This window comes from Castor canadensis, chromosome 3, assembly GCF_047511655.1.
Source record: "Castor canadensis chromosome 3, mCasCan1.hap1v2, whole genome shotgun sequence".
NCBI classification, from domain to species: domain Eukaryota; kingdom Metazoa; phylum Chordata; class Mammalia; order Rodentia; family Castoridae; genus Castor; species Castor canadensis.
Window position 1 is genome coordinate 35824101 of NC_133388.1, and position 18642 is coordinate 35842742.

At 36.7% G+C, this 18642-nt stretch overlaps 1 protein-coding gene across 4 annotated transcripts in view; it reads left to right on the forward strand.

The window, feature by feature from the left end:
• Positions 1–247: 247 nt before the first annotated feature.
• Med6 (mediator complex subunit 6) overlaps positions 248–18642 on the forward strand; it is a 98755-nt gene continuing 80360 nt past the window's right edge. For all 4 annotated transcript variants that reach the window (XM_074067672.1, XM_074067670.1, XM_074067669.1 and 1 more), the window contains exons 1-6: positions 248–395; positions 2325–2484; positions 3510–3601; positions 12438–12520; positions 13146–13254; positions 15397–15512. In XM_074067672.1, coding sequence (XP_073923773.1) covers positions 374–395; positions 2325–2484; positions 3510–3601; positions 12438–12520; positions 13146–13254; positions 15397–15512 — 582 coding nt within the window. In that variant the 5' untranslated portion in view covers positions 248–373. The remainder of the gene's footprint in view (positions 396–2324; positions 2485–3509; positions 3602–12437; positions 12521–13145; positions 13255–15396; positions 15513–18642) is intronic.

Consider the following 18642-nt stretch of genomic DNA (forward strand, 5'->3'; position numbering starts at 1 on the left):
CCCTACCCCTTCGCCTTCGCCTTTCTTTGGCACTGCCCTCTCCTTCCAGCCTCTTCCCGCTCCGGAGAGCCTGCCTTGCCGCGCCCGCCCCGCCCCTTCCAGTCCTCCTCCCACCTCCCCGCCCCGCCCCTCAGCTCCCCGCCCCGCCCCTCAGCTCCCCGCTGCTCATAGCCACGCCCCTTTAGTTCCAGTCTTTCTCCCATCTCCTAATCCACTCATCTCTTTTCTAGCTCTACCGCTTTCGTACGTTCTTGCGACTGCTTCGCGCTTGCAGTTCACATTTTTGACCCTCTTCACCACCCATCCTTACTTTCAACCCGCGGTCGTCATTACCCTGCGCCGGAAGGGAGGACCTGTAAGTGTTTTTGGAATTATGGCGGCGGTGGATATCCGAGGTAATTATGCTCCCCTGCCCCTGGTTGTGAATTGGCTTGAGGGTTTATAGCTGTCCGTAGATCCTCTTGTTAGGTCTCTCAACTTCTGAAAGGTTTCTTCCGACGACCTAAGGCTCTAATTTGGCTAAAATGTGCCGAATTTCCCCGTTTCTGACGATGTCTTAAAGGCATTGACGCGGAGTTAGAAGCGGCTCTGAGCTTTGAGCACTTAGCCCTGGAGCACCGTTGAACGCACATATCTCTGCAGCAATATTGGGGCTGTTTTATCAGGGTGAAGGGACTGCCTTTGGGTAGAGATGGCTGTGGATTTAGCCTGTTCTTGACATTATACTCCATGGTTCGCTAGGCAGAAGTCCCTACATCTTTTATTGTAATTTTTATTTTGAGTCTGTAATACCTCTGTCTAACATAACTGAGGGCAGCGATGTTCTTTTTCACAGCTGAACTGTAGAGGTAATGAAATATTTGTTGAATTAGTCAGTATATGGAGATGCAACCCCTTAATTGCTTCTTGATCTTGGGTAGCATGTAGGGCTCATTTTACTTACCAGAATCTCAGAAGAGTTAATAGGTATGTGCATAAAATGATGATGGCCTGGTTGAAGGCAATGGCAATGCACAGAAATATAACGACAACATTTTTAGGAAAAAACGTCAATTTCCTAAGGAAATTAAAGAGAAATGCCTTAAGTGGTTCTGCCGTAAACCTGTTAATAATTGGGCTGTAGAATTTAAAGGTGAAGGTAACAATTATCTTTATTTGCTTTTCAACAGAAATAATATCTCATTCTCAAAAATGTATTTTCTAGTCTGTTGTGTATTTGGCTATAGCATGACCCATGTATGATGAACTGTATGAATGGTATCTCATTACTTTGGTCATTGACATACTTTATCTGTTTGTGTCTTTATTTTAGAGCACATAAAGCACATTTTGTGTTTTTACTTTTTAAAATAACTTTCTCCTTTGATTCATTTTGTTTAGAACGGCTTGTCACCTTGAATTAGGTCTGACTTTTTCAAAGATGTCATAAGTACTTGCAATATAGGAGAGGCTGAAGCCTTTTAACTAGTATATAAATGTTTTGATGTTTATAACTTAAACCTAGTATTGTTTACAATAAAAGCTTATAAATTAAAGGTATTTATTTACCTTTTTTTTTTGAGACAGGTTCTTTTGTAGCCTATGCTGGCTTTGAACTCATGATCCTTCTGCCTCTGCCTCCTGAGTGCTGGGATTGTGTGTGTGCACCAACATGCCCACCTCTACCATATCTTTTAAATTAAGATTGAATTCAGCTCTGAAATATGAAACAGTGTTGCAATAATAAGGGAATTTTACTTGCTCTTTGCTCCTTAACTTTTATGTCATTATCTTCTTATTTATAATGATACCTTATTTGTCCCTAATTGAGAGATTAAACTGCTGGTTATGGATGCTTTGAAAAATTTTTAATTAGTTTTCAACATAAAAACTCAGGATTTCCAATCTTTAGAAAGCTCTTTCTAGATCTCAAATCTTAGCATTTCTTTACCTAATCAAATTATAATCTAAGCATATAATTTATTTTATATTTTCATACTTTTGTATATGAGTACTAAGTGCTTAGAATTACTTTATCTTTTTTTTTCTCCATGGTGAATCTCTGTTTTTTAACATACAGTGCAAAAATCTATTTCCTACCTATATGAAAAATCATTTCCATTCCATGCTCTCATATCTCATTTATCCTTACCTTCATCATACTACTTATTATATTGTGTTGCCACTGTTTTCTTGTGTATATCTCTCTTCTGTTAGATAGTGAGAGTATGTAGGTTAGAATCTATGTCATTCTTATAGTCATAGTGCCTACTACATTATGTGCATAATAGATATTTGTTGGATTGGTTTCTTTCTAATCCTTTATCATTTTTTCTTTTTTATAGATAATCTGCTGGGAATCTCTTGGGTTGACAGCTCTTGGATCCCCATTTTGAACAGTGGCAGTGTCCTGGATTACTTTTCAGAAAGAAGTAATCCTTTTTATGATAGGACATGTAATAATGAAGTGGTCAAAATGCAGAGGCTAACATTAGAGCACTTGAAGTAAGTTATTATAAAAAGGTAGCATCTTTGTCACCTAGAGATTTTGTAGTGAATAGTTCTTGTGAGTTGTAGATCATGAAGTACAAAGTAGAACTTTTGGAAAAAAAACTAGTTCTGTTTGTGTTTGTCCAAATTTAACATGCAAGGAGATTATTAGTAGTCACTTGTCTTTTCTATATAATTTCATAAATCCCTTTAAAATAGAACTGAGGTTTAGATGTTGCTTTGATGAATGATTTTTAGCAATGCAACTGCTGTCAACCAGACAACCATAATTATCACCTCTTTAAATCTAATTTAATGTCTTATAGTCTGGTTTATAGTAGGCTTTCCTTTGCATTATAATACAGGAAATTTTGACTCAACATACACAAAAGATTCTTTAGACTCTAGGATGCTAAATAATTAAGAATTTCTTACTATTAAAAAAATTTCTGAAATAGCTACATAATTTATCATTTGTCACCTAAATATTGAAGATGGAGTGGGTTTTGTGAAATTAAATTTCTATGGTGTATTTTAAATTGTTGTTATGAAGTAAATATTAATAGCTGTTAAGACAACTTATTGTTGCTTTTAAACATAATCTGGTCAAAAAATACGTTGGGATAAGATAAAGCTTTGGATATTTTCCATTTGGGTAGAATATATAATTGGGTTTTCATGTCTATTTTTATACCTTATGTATATTTATTATAGGTCTTGGTCAGGGAGTATAATGGTATTTTGATTGGCTTCTTGAAATAGACACTCTTCAGTGTACTTTCGTGATTGAAAATACTCAGATTTAAATTCACGACGAATTTTTGTAGAGAAATTTTGTTTTTGTCCAAAAACCAAGTAATACTTTATCTATGTACCATCTACATAGAAAGAAAATAGTTTTACTCAGCAGCCAGGTTTTAACACCAAACATAGACATTTTTAATCCTATTTACAGTATTGCCACAATTTATTTAGTAATTTGAATGCCCTACAAAATTGTTATGAGCATTCATAGATCTTTGGATGTTTGTCTGTTTCAGTCAGATGGTTGGAGTTGAATACATCCTTTTACATGCTCAAGAGCCCATTCTTTTCATCATTCGAAAGCAACAGCGGCAGTCCCCTACTCAAGGTAAATGTATAAATTATAGGCATTGTTTTCATCTTAAAATGCCACAATTTATTTACTTTCTGACCTAAATATTCTCATTTTTGGGGGATTGAGTTCTGTTTTCAGGGTCCATCAGATCACATACATATTCAGTCCTTTGTCAGGTGGACTCATTAGAATCAGCCTGTCATTGTACTCATAACTAAAATTTATTATGCTACACAGTGAGAATATACAGCCAGATTAGTAATGGAAAAAGACATACTGGGTGGGGTCTATAGGAATCCACATACAAGTTGCCTGTGCTTTCCTTCCTGTGAGGAACCACACAAAGTATGCTGGCCATTCAGCAGACAAGCAGCCATACGTGTCTGTCTGCTTAGGAAAGCCCATTTGATACCCTGAGACCACGATTTTTATTGAGAACTGGTGATGTAGGCGTCCTCTGCCCACTGGAATTTCAGATTCCCAGATGGATATCACTGGGAATCCTGTGTCCACTTCCATTGTTTGTACATCTTGGCTGAGCCAGCTGGTGTAGCAGGTATAGAAAATATTTCAGAAGCCAAGGAAATATTTCAGAAGTGAAGTTCCACTAGTGATATGCTTAGACACCCAGACTTTTGCAACATGCCCAAGGACAGCTCCCTAAGCTCTAACTATCAGAGCAGTTACCTCTGACTGTGAGCACAGTTGTAGGAATCCCACAGAACCTTAAGCATCCCAAGGAAGTTTTCTTCTCATTTCAGTCACGGAGTTAATTCTGTTGTAAAATACATGGCAGTGCAATTATATCACATTCATAAGGGTCAGTTGAATATTCTCAAAGATACCTTCAATCAAAACTCTTACTTGGGTTTTACTACCAAATGGAAACTTGTTTAAGAAATAACATTAAAGAGTAATGAATCTAGATTTGGTTTTAAATCAACACCTATTCTGAAGACGGCCAGAACTTTAACACACCTTGGAATCAAACAGAACTTTGGGAAAAAAATCACACTAAAGAGATGATTCAAGGTAGAGAAGCCAGGTAGTGTTGTGCCAGCTACATCTCTCAACTAGATGCCCACATTAAGATATTTAGGAGTAAATGTTACTCTGGTATTGATTTTAGAGAATGAATTGCTGAACAAGTTGTGTTTCCAGAATCCAAATTTAGTTTCAAAATGAAAGATCTAGAGTCTCTTCCCAGAGAAAAGAGAACCTTTGAAGAAAGGCAAGACCGTGTGAGAGGATTCAGGGTATAAAAGCTATACAAGATGGCTCCAGACTCAGTAGTAGCTGTTGTATTCCGTAGAACTCAGCCCTGGAACTCAGAGGCAAATTTAGTGCATCAGATATCTTCACCCTGGGCTTCAAGTCTCTCTGGCTATAAGGACTTACTCCCCAAAGTTTGATTGACTAATAATACCATTAGCACCACTTGGGAACTTGTTTGAAAAGTACTATGCCTACCCCTTAAGAATCTCATTTTAACAAGCTCCAGAATGATTAGGTGTAATTTAGATGTGCATTAAAGTTTGAGAAACACTGCTCTTGAGTTAAGAGTTGGCATACTTTTTCTGTGAAGGAAAGTAAATTCTTTAGACCTTTTGGGCCTAACTACTCAACTGTTGCCAAAGTAGCTGCAGGTAATATATAAATGAGTGGGTGTGGCTGTTTTCCAGTATAACTTTATTTACAAAAAAAAAAAGGAATTACCAAACCTTCTCTTAAGGTTTAATATGGGAAAATGTCATGATGTCACATACTAGGATTCAAGCCCACGGCCTCATACATGCCAGGCATGTATGTACACTTAAGCACTAAGCTACATCCCCAGCCCTATTGGTTGTTACTTTTTTTTTAATTTTTATTTTATTAATATGTGCATGCAATGTTTGGGTCATTTCTCCCCCCCTTCTCCTACCCCTCCCTTACTCCCTCCCCGCTCCCTTCCTTACCCCCCCCTTACCCCTTGCTATCCGGCAGAAACTATTCTGCCCTTATCTCTAATTTTGTTGAAGAGAGAGTAGAAGCAATAATAGGAAGGAACAAGGGTTTTTGCTAGTTGAGAAAAGGATAGTTATACAGGGAGTTGACATTCATTAATTTCCTGGACACGTGTGTTACCTTGTAGGTTAATTCTTCTTGAACTAACCTTTTCTCTAGTTCCTGGTCCCCTTCTCCTATTGGCCTCAGTTGATTTTAAGGTATCTGCTTTAGTTTCTCTGTGTTGAGGGCAACAATGCTATCGAGTTTTTTGGGTGTCTTATCTATCCTTATACCTCCCTTGTGTGCTCTCGCTTTATCATGTGATCAAAGTCCAATCCCCTTGTTGTGTTTTCCCTTGATCTCATGTCCGCATATGAGGGAGAACATACGATTTTTGGTCTTTTGGGCCAGGCTAACCTCACTCAGAATCATGTTCTCCAATTCCATCCATTTACCTGCGAATGATACATTTCGTTCTTCACCATGGCTGCATAAAATTCCATTCTGTATAGATACCACATTTTCTTAATCCATTCATCAGTGGTGGGACATCTTGGCTGTTTCCATAACTTGGCTATTGTGAATAGTGCTGCAATAAACATGGGTGTGCAGGTGCCTTTGGAGTAACCTGTGTCACAGTCTTTTCGGTACATCCCCAAGAGAGGCATTGCTGGATCATATGGTAGATCAATGTTTAGATTTTTAAGAAGCCTCCAAATTTTTTTCCAGAGTGGTTGTACTAAGTTTACATTGCCACCAGCGGTGTAAGAGCATTCCTTCCCCCCCGCCCCCGCATCCTCGCCAACACCTGTTGTTAGTGATGTTGCTAATGATGGCTATTCTAACAGGGGTGAGGTGGAATCTTAGTGTGGCTTTAATTTGCATTTCCTTTATTGCTAGAGATGGTGAGCATTTTTTCATGTGTTTTTTTGGCCATTTGAATTCCTTCTTTTGAGAAAGTTCTGTTTAGTTCACTTGCCCATTTCTTTATAGGTTCATTAATTTTGGGCGAATTTTAGTTTTATATACAGTTTCCCTGTATATTTTGGTTATCAGTACTTTGATGTGTAGCTGGCAAATATTTTCTCTCACTCTGTGGGTGGTCTCTTCAGTTGAGAGACCATTTCTTTTTTTGAGCAGAAGCGTTTTAGTTTTATGAAGTCCCATTTATCTATGCTATCTCTTAGTTGCTGTGCTGCTGGGATTCCATTGAGAAAGTTCTTGCCTATACGTATTAATTCCAGAGTATTTCCTACTCTTTCTTGTACCAGCTTTAGAGTTTGGGGTCTGATATTAAGATCCTTGATCCATTTTGAGTTACTATTGGTATAGTGTGATAAACATGGATCTAATTTCAGTTTTTGGCAGACTGCTAACCAGTTTTCCCAGCAGTTTTTGTTGAAGAGGCTGTCTTTTTGCCATTGTGTATTTTTAGTGCCTTTTTCAAAGACAAGTTGATTGTAGTTGTGTGGCTTCATATCTGGGTCCTCTATTCTGTTCCACTGGTCTGTTTTTGTGCCAGTACTATGCTGTTTTTATTGTTACTGCTTTGTAATATAGTTTGAAGTCGGGTATTGTGATACCTCCAGCATTGTTCTTTTTACTGAGTATTGCCTTGGCTATTTGTGGCCTCTTGTGTTTCCATATAAATTTAACGGTAGATTTTTCAATCTCTTTATTGAATGTCATTGGGATTTTGATGGGAATTGCATTAAACATGTAGATTACTTTTGGGAATATAGATATTTTTACTATGTTGATTCTACCAATCCATGAGCATGGGAGATCTCTCCACTTTCTATAGTCTTCCTCAATCTCTTTCTTCAGAAGTTTATATTTTCTTTGTAAAGGTCATTCACATCTTTTGTTAGGTTTACACCTAGGTATTTCGTTTTTTTTTTTGAGGCTATTGTAAATGGAATTGTTTTCATATATTCTTTCTCAGTTTGTTCATTATTAGTGTATAGAAATGCTAATGATTTTTCTATGTTGATTTTATATCCTGTTACCTTGCTATAGCTATTGATGGTATCTAGGAGCTTTTGAGTAGAGTTTTTTGGGTCTTTAAGGTATAGGATCATATTGTCTGCAAATAGGGATATTTTGACAGTTTCTTTACCTATTTGTATTCCTTTTATTCCTTCTTCTTGCCTAAATGCTCTGGCTAGGAATTCCAGTACTATGTTGAATAGGAGTGGAGATAGTGGGCATCCTTGTCTAGTTCCTGATTTTAGAGGGAATGGTTTCAATTTTTCATCATTAAGTATAATGCTGGCTGTAGGTGGTTTGTCACATATAGCTTTTATAATGTTGAGGTACTTTCCTTCTATTCCTAGTTTTCTTAGAGCTTTTATCATGAAATGATGTTGGATCTTATCAAAGGCTTTTTCTGCATCTATTGAGATGATCAAGTGGTTTTTGTCTTTGCTTCTGTTAATGTGGTTTATTATGTTTATTGATTTTCGTATGTTGAACCACGCCTGCATTCCTGGGATGAAGCTTACTCGGTTGTGGTGAATGATCTTTTTGATGTGTTGTTGAATTCGGTTTGCCATTATTTTATTGAGGATTTTTACATCAGTGTTCATTAAGAGTATTGGCCTATAGTTCTCCTTTTTGGAGGTATCTTTGCCTGGTTTTGAGATAAGTGTAATACTGGCTTCATAAAATGTGTTAGGCAGTTTTCCTTCCCTTTCTATTTGGTGGGACAGTTTAAGGAGGGTTGTTGGTATCAGTTCTTCTTTAAAAGTCAGATAGAATTCAGCAGAGAATCCATCAGGTCCTGGACTTTTCTTTTTAGGGAGACTTTTGATTGCTGCTTTAATTTCATTTTGTGTTATAGATCTATTCAGGTGATTAATTAATTTCCTCTTGGTTCAGTTTTGGATGATCATATGTATCTAGAAATCTGCCATTTCTTTTAAGATTTTTGAATTTATTTGAATATAGGTTCTTGAAGTAGTCTGATGATTTCCTGGACTTCCATGGTGTTTGTTGTTATCTCCCCTTTTGCATTCCTGATTCTACTAATTTGGGTTTTTTCCTTCCTCATTTTAGTCAGGTTTGCCAGGGGGCTGTCAATCTTGTTTACTTTTTCAAAGAACCAACTTTTTGTTTCATAAATTCTTTGTATGGTTTTTTTAGTTTCTAGTACATTGATTTCAGCTCTTATTTTTATTCTCTCCTGTTTGTGTTGGGATTTGCTTGTTCTTGTTTTTCTAGGAGTTTGAGATGTATCATTAAGTCATTGATTTGAGGTCTTTCAGTCTTTTTAATATATGTACTCATGGCTATAAACTTTCCTCTCAGGACTGCCTTTGCTATATCCCAAAGGTTCCGGTAGGTTGTGTTTTCATTTTCATTGACTTCCAGGAACCTTTTAATTTCCTCTTTTATTTCATCAATGACCCATTGTTCATTAAGCAATGAGTTACTCAGTTTCCAGCTGTTTGTATGTTTTTGGTCTTTATTTTTGTCGTTGAGTTCTAGGTTTATTGCATTGTGATCAGATAGAATGCATGGTATAATTTCTATTTTCTTATATTTGCTGAGGCTTGCTTTCCTATGATATGGTCTATATTGGAGAAGGTTCCATGGGCTGCTGTGAAGAATGTACATTGTGTAGAAGTTGGTTGAATGTTCTGTAGACGTCAAGTAGGTCCATTTGATCTATTGTATATTTTAGATCTAGGATTTCTTTATTGAGTTTTTGTTTGGATGACCTATCTATTGATCATAATGGGGTGTTAAAGTCTCCCACAACCACTGTGTTGGAGTTAATATATGCTTTTAGGTCCTTCAGGGTATGTTTGATGAAATTGGGTGCATTGACATTGGGTGTATATAGGTTGATAATGGTTATTTTCTTTTGGTCTATTTCCCCTTTTATTAGTATGGAATGTCCTTCTTTATCTCATTTGATCAATGTAGGTTTGAAGTCTAGTTTGTCAGAGATAAGTATTGCTACTCCTGCCTTTTTTTCGGGGGCCATGGGCTTGGTAAATCTTCTTCCAGCCTTTCATCCTAAGCCTAGGCTTATTTCTGTTGGTAAGATGGGTCTCCAACAAATTGTTGGATCTTACTTTTTAATCCATTTCATCAAATGGTGCCTTTTGATGGGGGAATTAAGTCCATTAACATTAAGTGTTAGTACTGATAAGTATATGGTGATTCCTGTCATTTAGTTGTCTCAGTTGTTTGAAGGTTTGATTATGTGTACCTAGATTGAGGTTACTGTGTACTTTCTTGCTTTTTCTTTTCCTGTAGTTTGGTGCTGCCTGTCCTTTCATAGTTATGTTGGGTTTCACTTTCTGTGTGCAGAATCCCTTGAAGAATCTTTTATAGTGGTGGCTTTGTGGTCACATATTGTTTTAGTTTCTGCTTATCATGGAAGACTTTTATTGCTCCATCTATTTTGAATGATAGTTTTGCTGGGTTGAGTATCCTAGGGTTGAAGTTGTTTTCATTCAGTGCCTGGAAGATCTCACCCTAGCTCTTCTTGCTTTTAATATTTCTGTTGAGAAGTTTGCTGTGAGTTTGATGGGTTTACCTTTGTATGTTACTTGTTTTTTTCTCTCTTACAGGCTTCAGTATTCTCTCTCGGGTCTCTGTACTTTGTGTTTTAATGATAATATGCTGTGGGGTAGTTCTATTTTGGTCTGGTGTGTTTGGTGTTCTGGAGGCCTCTTGCATCTGTATGGGCATATATTTCTCTATATTTGGGAAATTTTTTGTTATTATTTTGTTGAGTATATTGTGCATTCCCTTTGCTTGCACCTCTTCTCCTTCTTCAATGCCTGTGATTCTCAGGTTTGGTCCTTAATGGAGTCAATGAGTTCTTGCATTTTCTTTTCACAGGTCTTGAGTTGTTTAACTAATAGTTCTTCAGTTTTTCCTTTAATTACCATTTCATCTTCGAGTTCTGAGATTCTGTGTTCTGCTTGTTGTATTCTGTTGGATCATCCTTCTATTTTGTTTTGCATTTCTGTTTCGTTCTTTTTTCTGAGGTTTTCCGTATCCTGGGTGGTTTCCTCTTTAGTGTATTCTATTTTCACCCTGAGTTCATTTATCTCTTTATTAATTGTGTTCTTTGTTTCACTTTGGTGTTTTTACAGTGCTTCAATAGTTTCTTTAATTTCTTCTTGTGCTTTCTCAAATTCTCTATTTTTGTTGTTTTGGAATTTCTTGAGCGTCTCCTGTACATTTTGGTTGACCATATCCAGTATCATCTCTATAAAATTCTCATTGATTACCTGTAGGATTTCTTCTTTCAAATTATTCTTGTCGACTTCATTGGGTTCTTTGGCATAGTTTATCTTCATTTTGTTAGAGTCTGGTTCTGAGTGTGTTTTCTTTATTTCCCTCTGGTTCTTGTACTAATTTTTTGCTGTGGGGAAACTGGTTTCCCTGTTTTTTCTGTCTTCCCATCATTGTCCTTGGTATTGTTACTGTCCCTGTACTGTGTGCAATTAAGTATTTTCTAGCTCTTAATAATAACAATGGTGATATTTAGAATGGAAGGGTGAGAAGAGAGGGAAAGCAAAGAAGGTAAAGAAAAAGGGAAAAACAAATAAGTAAAAAAAAAAAAGCCAAAACAAACAAACAAAAAAAGTTTCAAAGATATAATCAGGGAGAGATAGTGTACTAATCAACAGTAAGCTAAACAGGCATTAGAGAGACAGAGAGAGGATTAAAATAAAAAAAAATCTCCAAGTTCAAATGCAATAAAGTTTCAGACTTAATAATTTTGGTGTTAGTCCCTCAGCTTCCAATCCTGGAGATGGTGTCTCAGAAGTAGTTCTGTCATCTCATCAAAGGGGAAAAAAACCAAAAAAAAATCAAAACACAACAAGGTGTCCCAAGTTCAAATGCAATATAGTGTCAGTAAGTTTTTCAGCATGCAGGTGTAGATTGGTTGTTGTCTCATCAAAGGAAGAAAGAAAAAAAAAAAGTCTGGAGATAGCTTTGTGAATGTCTATCTGAGGCTGCGGCTCCCCTGCCCGCTACTGTCAGCCAGCTGTTGCTGGAGGCTTTATTTATGCAGATCTCAGGAGTCAGCTTAACACTCACCTAGCCCCTCAGGCTTTGTTTTCTTAGAGTTCTCCTGGGCAGAACTGCCACTGTTAACAAGCTTTCCCTTTCCAAGCACATTGGGGTAGGTGTCACTACACATGCCTTCTCCAGCTGGCATGTTTATTTACAGTTCATGTGGGAAGTGGCCCTTCCCCCCTCTCCAGTGGAGTTTTCCTCCCATTGCCACTTTTACAAGCTTTCCTGCTCCAAGTTTCCTGGGAAGGTGCCTCCACTCTTCCCTTCTCCGGCCAGCTTGTTTATTTACAGTTCTGTGAGGGATTTCCCCTCCCCCCCACCCAACCGTCTTCGGGGCTGAGGGCGCTCCGCCCTCTTTGCTACTTGTGTTTGTTGTTGTTGTTGTTTATTCAGTTTGTTTTTTTTTTTCTCTTTTTTCCCTGGGTGGTGGTCGGTCTGTCCAGGGGGCTATGCTGATCTGGCTCAAGGTTGTCTGTGGGAGTACCGAATGCCGCTTAGCTCACCTTGTGGTCTGCGTCTTCCCAAGTGGCCTTGGAGCTGGCGTCTGGCGGTGGCAGAAGCCCTCCTGGTTTCTCCGTTTAACATGAAGTGGGGATGGTATGCATGGGCTGGGGGTGTGGAAGAGTCAAAGTTTTCCGTCTTCTCAGTGGTTTTTCCTACCAGGTTGTGTCTCCAGCGTCTCTCCAAGATTTTATTTTAGGAAGCATACTTTCTGCTTCCTCTCTCTAGTTGCCATCTTGGAATCTCTTGCTTGTTATTTTTAAGAAAATCTGTTTAGCAGTTTATATTTAGAGATGTGTTCATAACCAAATTTTTGTTCCTGCTGCTGTAGTTATCCCACTAGCTGATTACTATATCATTGCTGGAGTGATCTATCAGGCACCAGACTTGGGATCAGTTATAAACTCCAGAGTGGTAAGTGTCCTCACATTCTTTAAACATTAAAGAAAACTTTTATTGAGATACCCTGCTTCCAAGAATCAAACCAGAGCTCTTTTCCCTTGTGTAAAATGATATAAAATGTTGATTACTAGAATGTCTTCAGAATTGTTTACTGTGGACCAAGTCAATGTTAACATGTACAGTTAGCCTTCGTTATTCATGGGTTCCACATCCATGGATTTAACTACTATGGATTGAAAATACTCAGAAAAAACAAATTGCACCTGTACTGAACATGTTCAGAGTTTCTTACCATTATTCCCTGAGCAGTACAGTATAACAACTATTTACATAGTATTTACCTTACATTAGGTCTCATAAGTAATCTGTAAATGATTTAAAGTATATTGGAGAATGTGTGTAGGTTATATGCAAATGCTACGTTATTTTATATAAGGGATTTGAGCATCTATGGGTTTTAGTATCTGGGGTTCTTGGACCAAACCCTGGAGGATGATTGAAGAACTCCAAATTACATAATAATTTAGATTCTGAAAAACAGGAAAGTACTATCTTTGCATATGTGTTATGTTGTATTTACTTTAGAAGTTTTGGTTGACCAAATGAGAAATTGAATATTTGTTTTCTTTTTTACAAGCTTACTGCAGTGCATGGTATTCAGTCAGCTTTTGATGAAGCTATGTCATACTGTCGATACCATCCTTCCAAAGGATATTGGTGGCACTTCAAAGATCATGAAGAACAGGGTAGGTAGAGTACCTAGACCCTCCTAAAATGTTTTGTGTGTGTTTGTGGTAATGGGGATTCAACCCAGGGCCTTTTCTTACTGTACAAGTGCTCTACCACTGAGCTACATCCTCAGCCCTCTAAAATGGCTTTTGATCCTTTGGGGATGAAGCCATTTTCTTTAGGAAGAAGGCTGTTGATGTTTTTTGATGTGTTTTACTTTTTCATAAGACGATAATATCATTGTAGCTGTGATTCATGTAAATAGGTATAGTAGTAATAGCTTTCACATAGGAAGAGATAAGTTTCATCTGTTAAGTAACTGGTAATTTTTATAAAGGTGATTCAAGTCACCTTTATAAAATCTTAAAATATTTGGAGTATAAAGAGGAGAAACAGTGGTGAAGAAAAGGAAGGACACTTCCAACTTACCTAAGTGTTCAGTCATTTGGAATTTGCAACCCTTTATTCCTTTAGTTTTCAAAGAGGGGTAGATGAGAAGTTGCTCTTACAGCCCTTTCTCCAGGTGGCCAGGCTGTTTCTGATCCTTCTATGTTATCACCTTTTGTGGCACCAGGTCTTCTGTTCCCCATGGCTCTTAATCTACCACTGTTTTTCACTGTGTTTTGCCAGAAAAATTGCAACCAGAAATGTTTCTATAGCAGTATTTCTATACTTTCTATTTCCTTCTCTGATAGTAGCAAGTCAGTACAAATTATTATGGCAAAGGTAACCTTTATATAGAATTTAGACCTGTGGAATGGTCTTTCAGACACAGTTCTTCTGACTTAGCTATTTTTGGTGATGCTGCAGTTTGAACTCTGGACTGTGTACTTGCTAGGCAGGCATTCTACCACTTGAGCCACAGCCCTATCTCTATTTTGCTTGAGTTATTTTTTGGATACAGTCTTGTGTTTTTGCCTGGGCTGGCCTTGGACTGTGATCCATCTACCTACTCCTGTGTAGCTAGCTTTACTGGGACACACCATTATGGCTGACTTACTGCTTAAGATGGGATCTAGCTAACTTTTTCCCTGAGCTGGTCTCAAATTTTGATCCTCTTGATTACCACCACCCAAGTAGCTGAGACTATAGGCATGAATCACTGTGCCTGGTCCTATTTTAATTCTTAATAGTAGGTGTAGGCAACAATGTTTGATGTAGGGAAGTTCGCCTTAGTTAAATAAAGGTGGCCCCAAGGGCTATTTTTCCCTCACCTAATGGAGTGGAATAACACTTTGCAGGAACCCCTTAATTTAGAGACAATTCTCCAACTACTTCCTTTGCTCCTATATATGCGAATAACTTCAGAATTTCTCTTTCCTTCAGGTTTTTGTTTAGTGAATTACAGTCTTTATAATTGAGCATAGTAGCTTCAGTTTCTGAAACCCACTTTTTGTTCCTATTAGGTTTTATGGGAAAACATCATTTAATACAATTAAAATACTCAAAAGTAATTTTCACACTAATAATCTGAATTGTGATTTAGGCAGTTATGAAAAACTTTAGCCTTAAAACTCTTATGTATCCATATCATATACTGAAATTGAAGTATCTTTAAAAGATATGTATATCAGTTATTTATTTAATCTGTTAAGTGGTATAGGGGGTTTTTGCATTGGCTAGTTTTGAGATAGTGTCTCGCTTTATGCGTGAGCTGGCCTTGACCATAATCATACTATTTGTGCTTCCCTGAGTAGTTGGGGTGACAGGTGTGCACCACTGCACTCAACCATTGGTTGAGATGGAGAAGGTGGGGTGTCTGTCATTCTTTTTGCCTTGGCTGGCCTCTAACTGTGGTCGTCCCTATTTTGAACTCCCAAATTGTTAGGATTACAGCTTAAGCTATTATGCCCAGCTCAGCCTTTTAGATGTTAGAATTTAACATCATTTGGGAAAAAGAGTTAGAGCACTTCTTTTTATATGCTCTGTTTAGCTTATTTGGGGAATTGTCTTGGTATAGCAGTCATTAAAAATAATGAAGCTTAATGCTGGGGGAATGACTCAAGTGGTAGAGTACATGCTTAGCAAGCCTGAGGCCCTGAATTCAAACCCCAGTACCACCAAAAGTAATGAAGCTTAATATGTTCATAATGGATAAAGATTTATAAAATATGAGACTGATTATGTAATATATTGATTTGGATTTCATATTTTAATAGATAAAGTCAAACCGAAAGCCAAAAGGAAAGAAGAACCAAGTTCTATTTTTCAGAGACAGCGTGTGGATGCTTTACTCATAGACCTTAGACAAAAATTTCCACCCAAATTTGTGCAGGTAATAAGAATGTGTGGTTAATTTTAATTTAATATTTTTTCCTGATGTGCATATTTACTTTTAATTGAGAGCTCTTTTAGGTATGACCTGAAAATACTGGCTTTTTCCTCACGAGATGAAAAATTACCAGAGGGAAGGTTTCAAAAGTCTTAATGGAGGAATGAGTAAAGGGAATGAATTTAATATTGTTCTGTGTTCCTTAATTGGATTTTTGCAAATTCTTGAGGTCTGCGTATAGATAACACTTATTCAAAAGATTGCAAAACTAGAAAATGACACTTGCATTTTCTACTCTACATGTTGCCTTTCCAGTATAATGTAAGTATCTAAGCTCCTTAAATGATGGAATAGTTAAAACTTTTGAAATAAAAAGAATAGAACATTTGTGGTAGAAAGTATGGTATGAAAAAAGGGGGAAGTAGGATTAATAGTAGAGTTACACCATATTGGTGTTTAAGTTATTTAATTCCACTGTGTGATTAGGGTGGTGGGTGTTGTGACAGCAATAGCAAATCCTCCTGCTGTTCTGTTAAATGAACTTTTGAAGTGAAGTAAAGAGATAGAATATATGAATATGTTTTTCTCATGGTTAGTCTCAGTTCTTATGGATCTTTACAGGACTATATATACTCATCAACATACATACTGAGTTCTTAGGAGCTATTTAAGGGATCTTCAAAGGTTGTTTTAAATTAGACTTTTCACATTATAAGTTAAGATGACTGTAGAACAGGCCTCCTCTTCCCCTGTCCCTGACTCTATGATAGTGAGAAATATGTTATTAGAATGGTTTTGTGATAGTGAAGGGAGCAGAGGACTGAACTTGAAACAGAGAATAAGAAAGCCAGTTTAGAGAAATCTCACAAATTGTACTTGAAGATGGAACAGTGTCTATTGAAGAAATAAATAAATGAATTACAGCTTTGTGTCAGTAGATGAGTAACCACCATAAGACATACATATGGTTGATAATACTGATTCGTTGGTATATAGTACACACTAAGTTGCCTGAGGGAAGAACTCTAGACTTGTGCTGTCTGATACAGTAGTTGCTAGATACATGTGACTATTCGACTTAGAAGCACAGCTAGTCCAGATTGAGTTGTGACATAATTATAAAATATAAACTGGATTTAAAAGACTTGTACCAAAAGTTTTTTAATAATTTGAAAATACCGATTAGATATTAAAATAATATTTTTGCTTTTAGGTATATTTTGTTAAAACATAAAATTCATGTGTTTCTTTTAAAAACGTGGCTAGAAAATTTAATATTACATATATAAGTTGCATTGAGGCTTATTTTTGAACAATGCTAATCTAGAAAATGTTAATAGAACATGTAAAATCAGAAACTTAAGTATTAGAATATGCTCTGAAAATCCTTTGAGAGTTTTCTCAGAGTATTTGTGGAGAGGAAGAATAATGGAAGATAAGACTTAAAAGATGGATTAAAGTCAGATTGAGGATTTTGTGTGCTATGCAAAGAAGTTTGGGTTTGATCCTATAGGCTAGTTTTTCTTAACTATTTAAACTTATAATCCATTACTGCCCTCATAAACATAGCAGGCTTCCATCTGCATTCAAAGTTATTTGAAGTATTAAAACAATAGCTATTACCCAAGGTCCTGGGTTCAATTTTCAACACTGCAAACAAAACAATAGCTATCATAGAGGCAAACAAAATCAGTGATAAATTTTGTAAATATATATAACATTTTTTGGTGGTGCTGGAGATCAAACCCAGGGCCTCACAAATGCTAGGTACATACTGTACCTCTGAACTACCCCCCTCCCCCATATATAAATATATGTATATATTAAGTGCATACTCTCTTGGAGTGTATTAGAATATCCTCCGCTTATCTCAAAGATCATTTTCAGTGACCAGCTGATACTTATATTACTCGTGGCATTAGAGACCTATTGGATGTTTAAAAGCAGTCACAGGGGGTAATGTGTAATAACCCTCCTTTTCTGTAGTTTTATTCTCTGTAGTTTGAGTGGCAGTCAGTCATGGTCTGAAATAGTAAGTGAACAATTCAGAAATAAAAAAATGTGTAAGTTTTAAATTACATGCGTTCTAAGTAACATGGTAAAGTTTGGTACTATCCTGCGTGTCCCTCCTAGGATGAGTCATCCCTTTGTCTAGTGATCCATGCTCTATATGCTACTCATCCATTAGTTACTTAGTAGCTGTCTTGGCTATCAGATGACTGTCCTGGTATCACAGTGCTTGTATTCAAGTAACCCTTATTTTACTTAATAATGGCTTCAAAGTACAAAAGTAGTGATGCTGACAGTTTTGTTATGCCAAAGAGAAGCTGTAAAGTGCTTTCTTTTAGTGAAAAGGTGCAAGTTATCAATTTAAAAAAAGAAATGATAAAATGTTATTGCTAAAATCTGTAGTAAAAATGAATCTTCTATCCATGAAATTGTGAGAAAAGTTAAAAGAAATTTGTTCCAGATTGGCGTTCACACCTTGAACTATAAAAATCATGACTATAGTGTATAAGATAATAAATTAAATTTGTGAGTGGAGATATGAACAGTAAACATGTTTGGATTGACAGCAATGTGTTGCACCAGAAAACATTGAGCCTACACAAAGACTTAAGCAAGGGAATCCCTGAAATGAGAGACACTAAGCCATTTACTGGAAGTAAGGGATGATCACACAGATTCAGGACTAGGTTTGGATTAAAAAATATAAAAATTACTGGGGAGGCTGTGTCTGCCAATGAAGAACCTCTTTCTGGCAGAGCTGAAGAAGTTGATTAAGGAGACATATTGGCAGGAGATCCGTAGTAGCCTAATGTGTTACAATGCCCATGTTATTCACTTCACTTCATCTTGTCATGTAGGCATCATTACTTACCATGACAAGTAGATATTCTCTCACTTCATTAAGAAGAAGGGTAGGTACAATACAATAAGGTGTTTTGAGAAGGAGAGTAATCTCATTCGCATAACTTTTTATTATACTATATTGTTAGAGTTGTTTTATTTATTGTCACTTACTGTTCATCCCCTTTTGTTCGTAATTTATAAATTAAACTTTATCATAGCAGTATATAGGAAAAAACATAACGTATTTATGAATTGGCACTATTTGCAATTTTAGGAATCC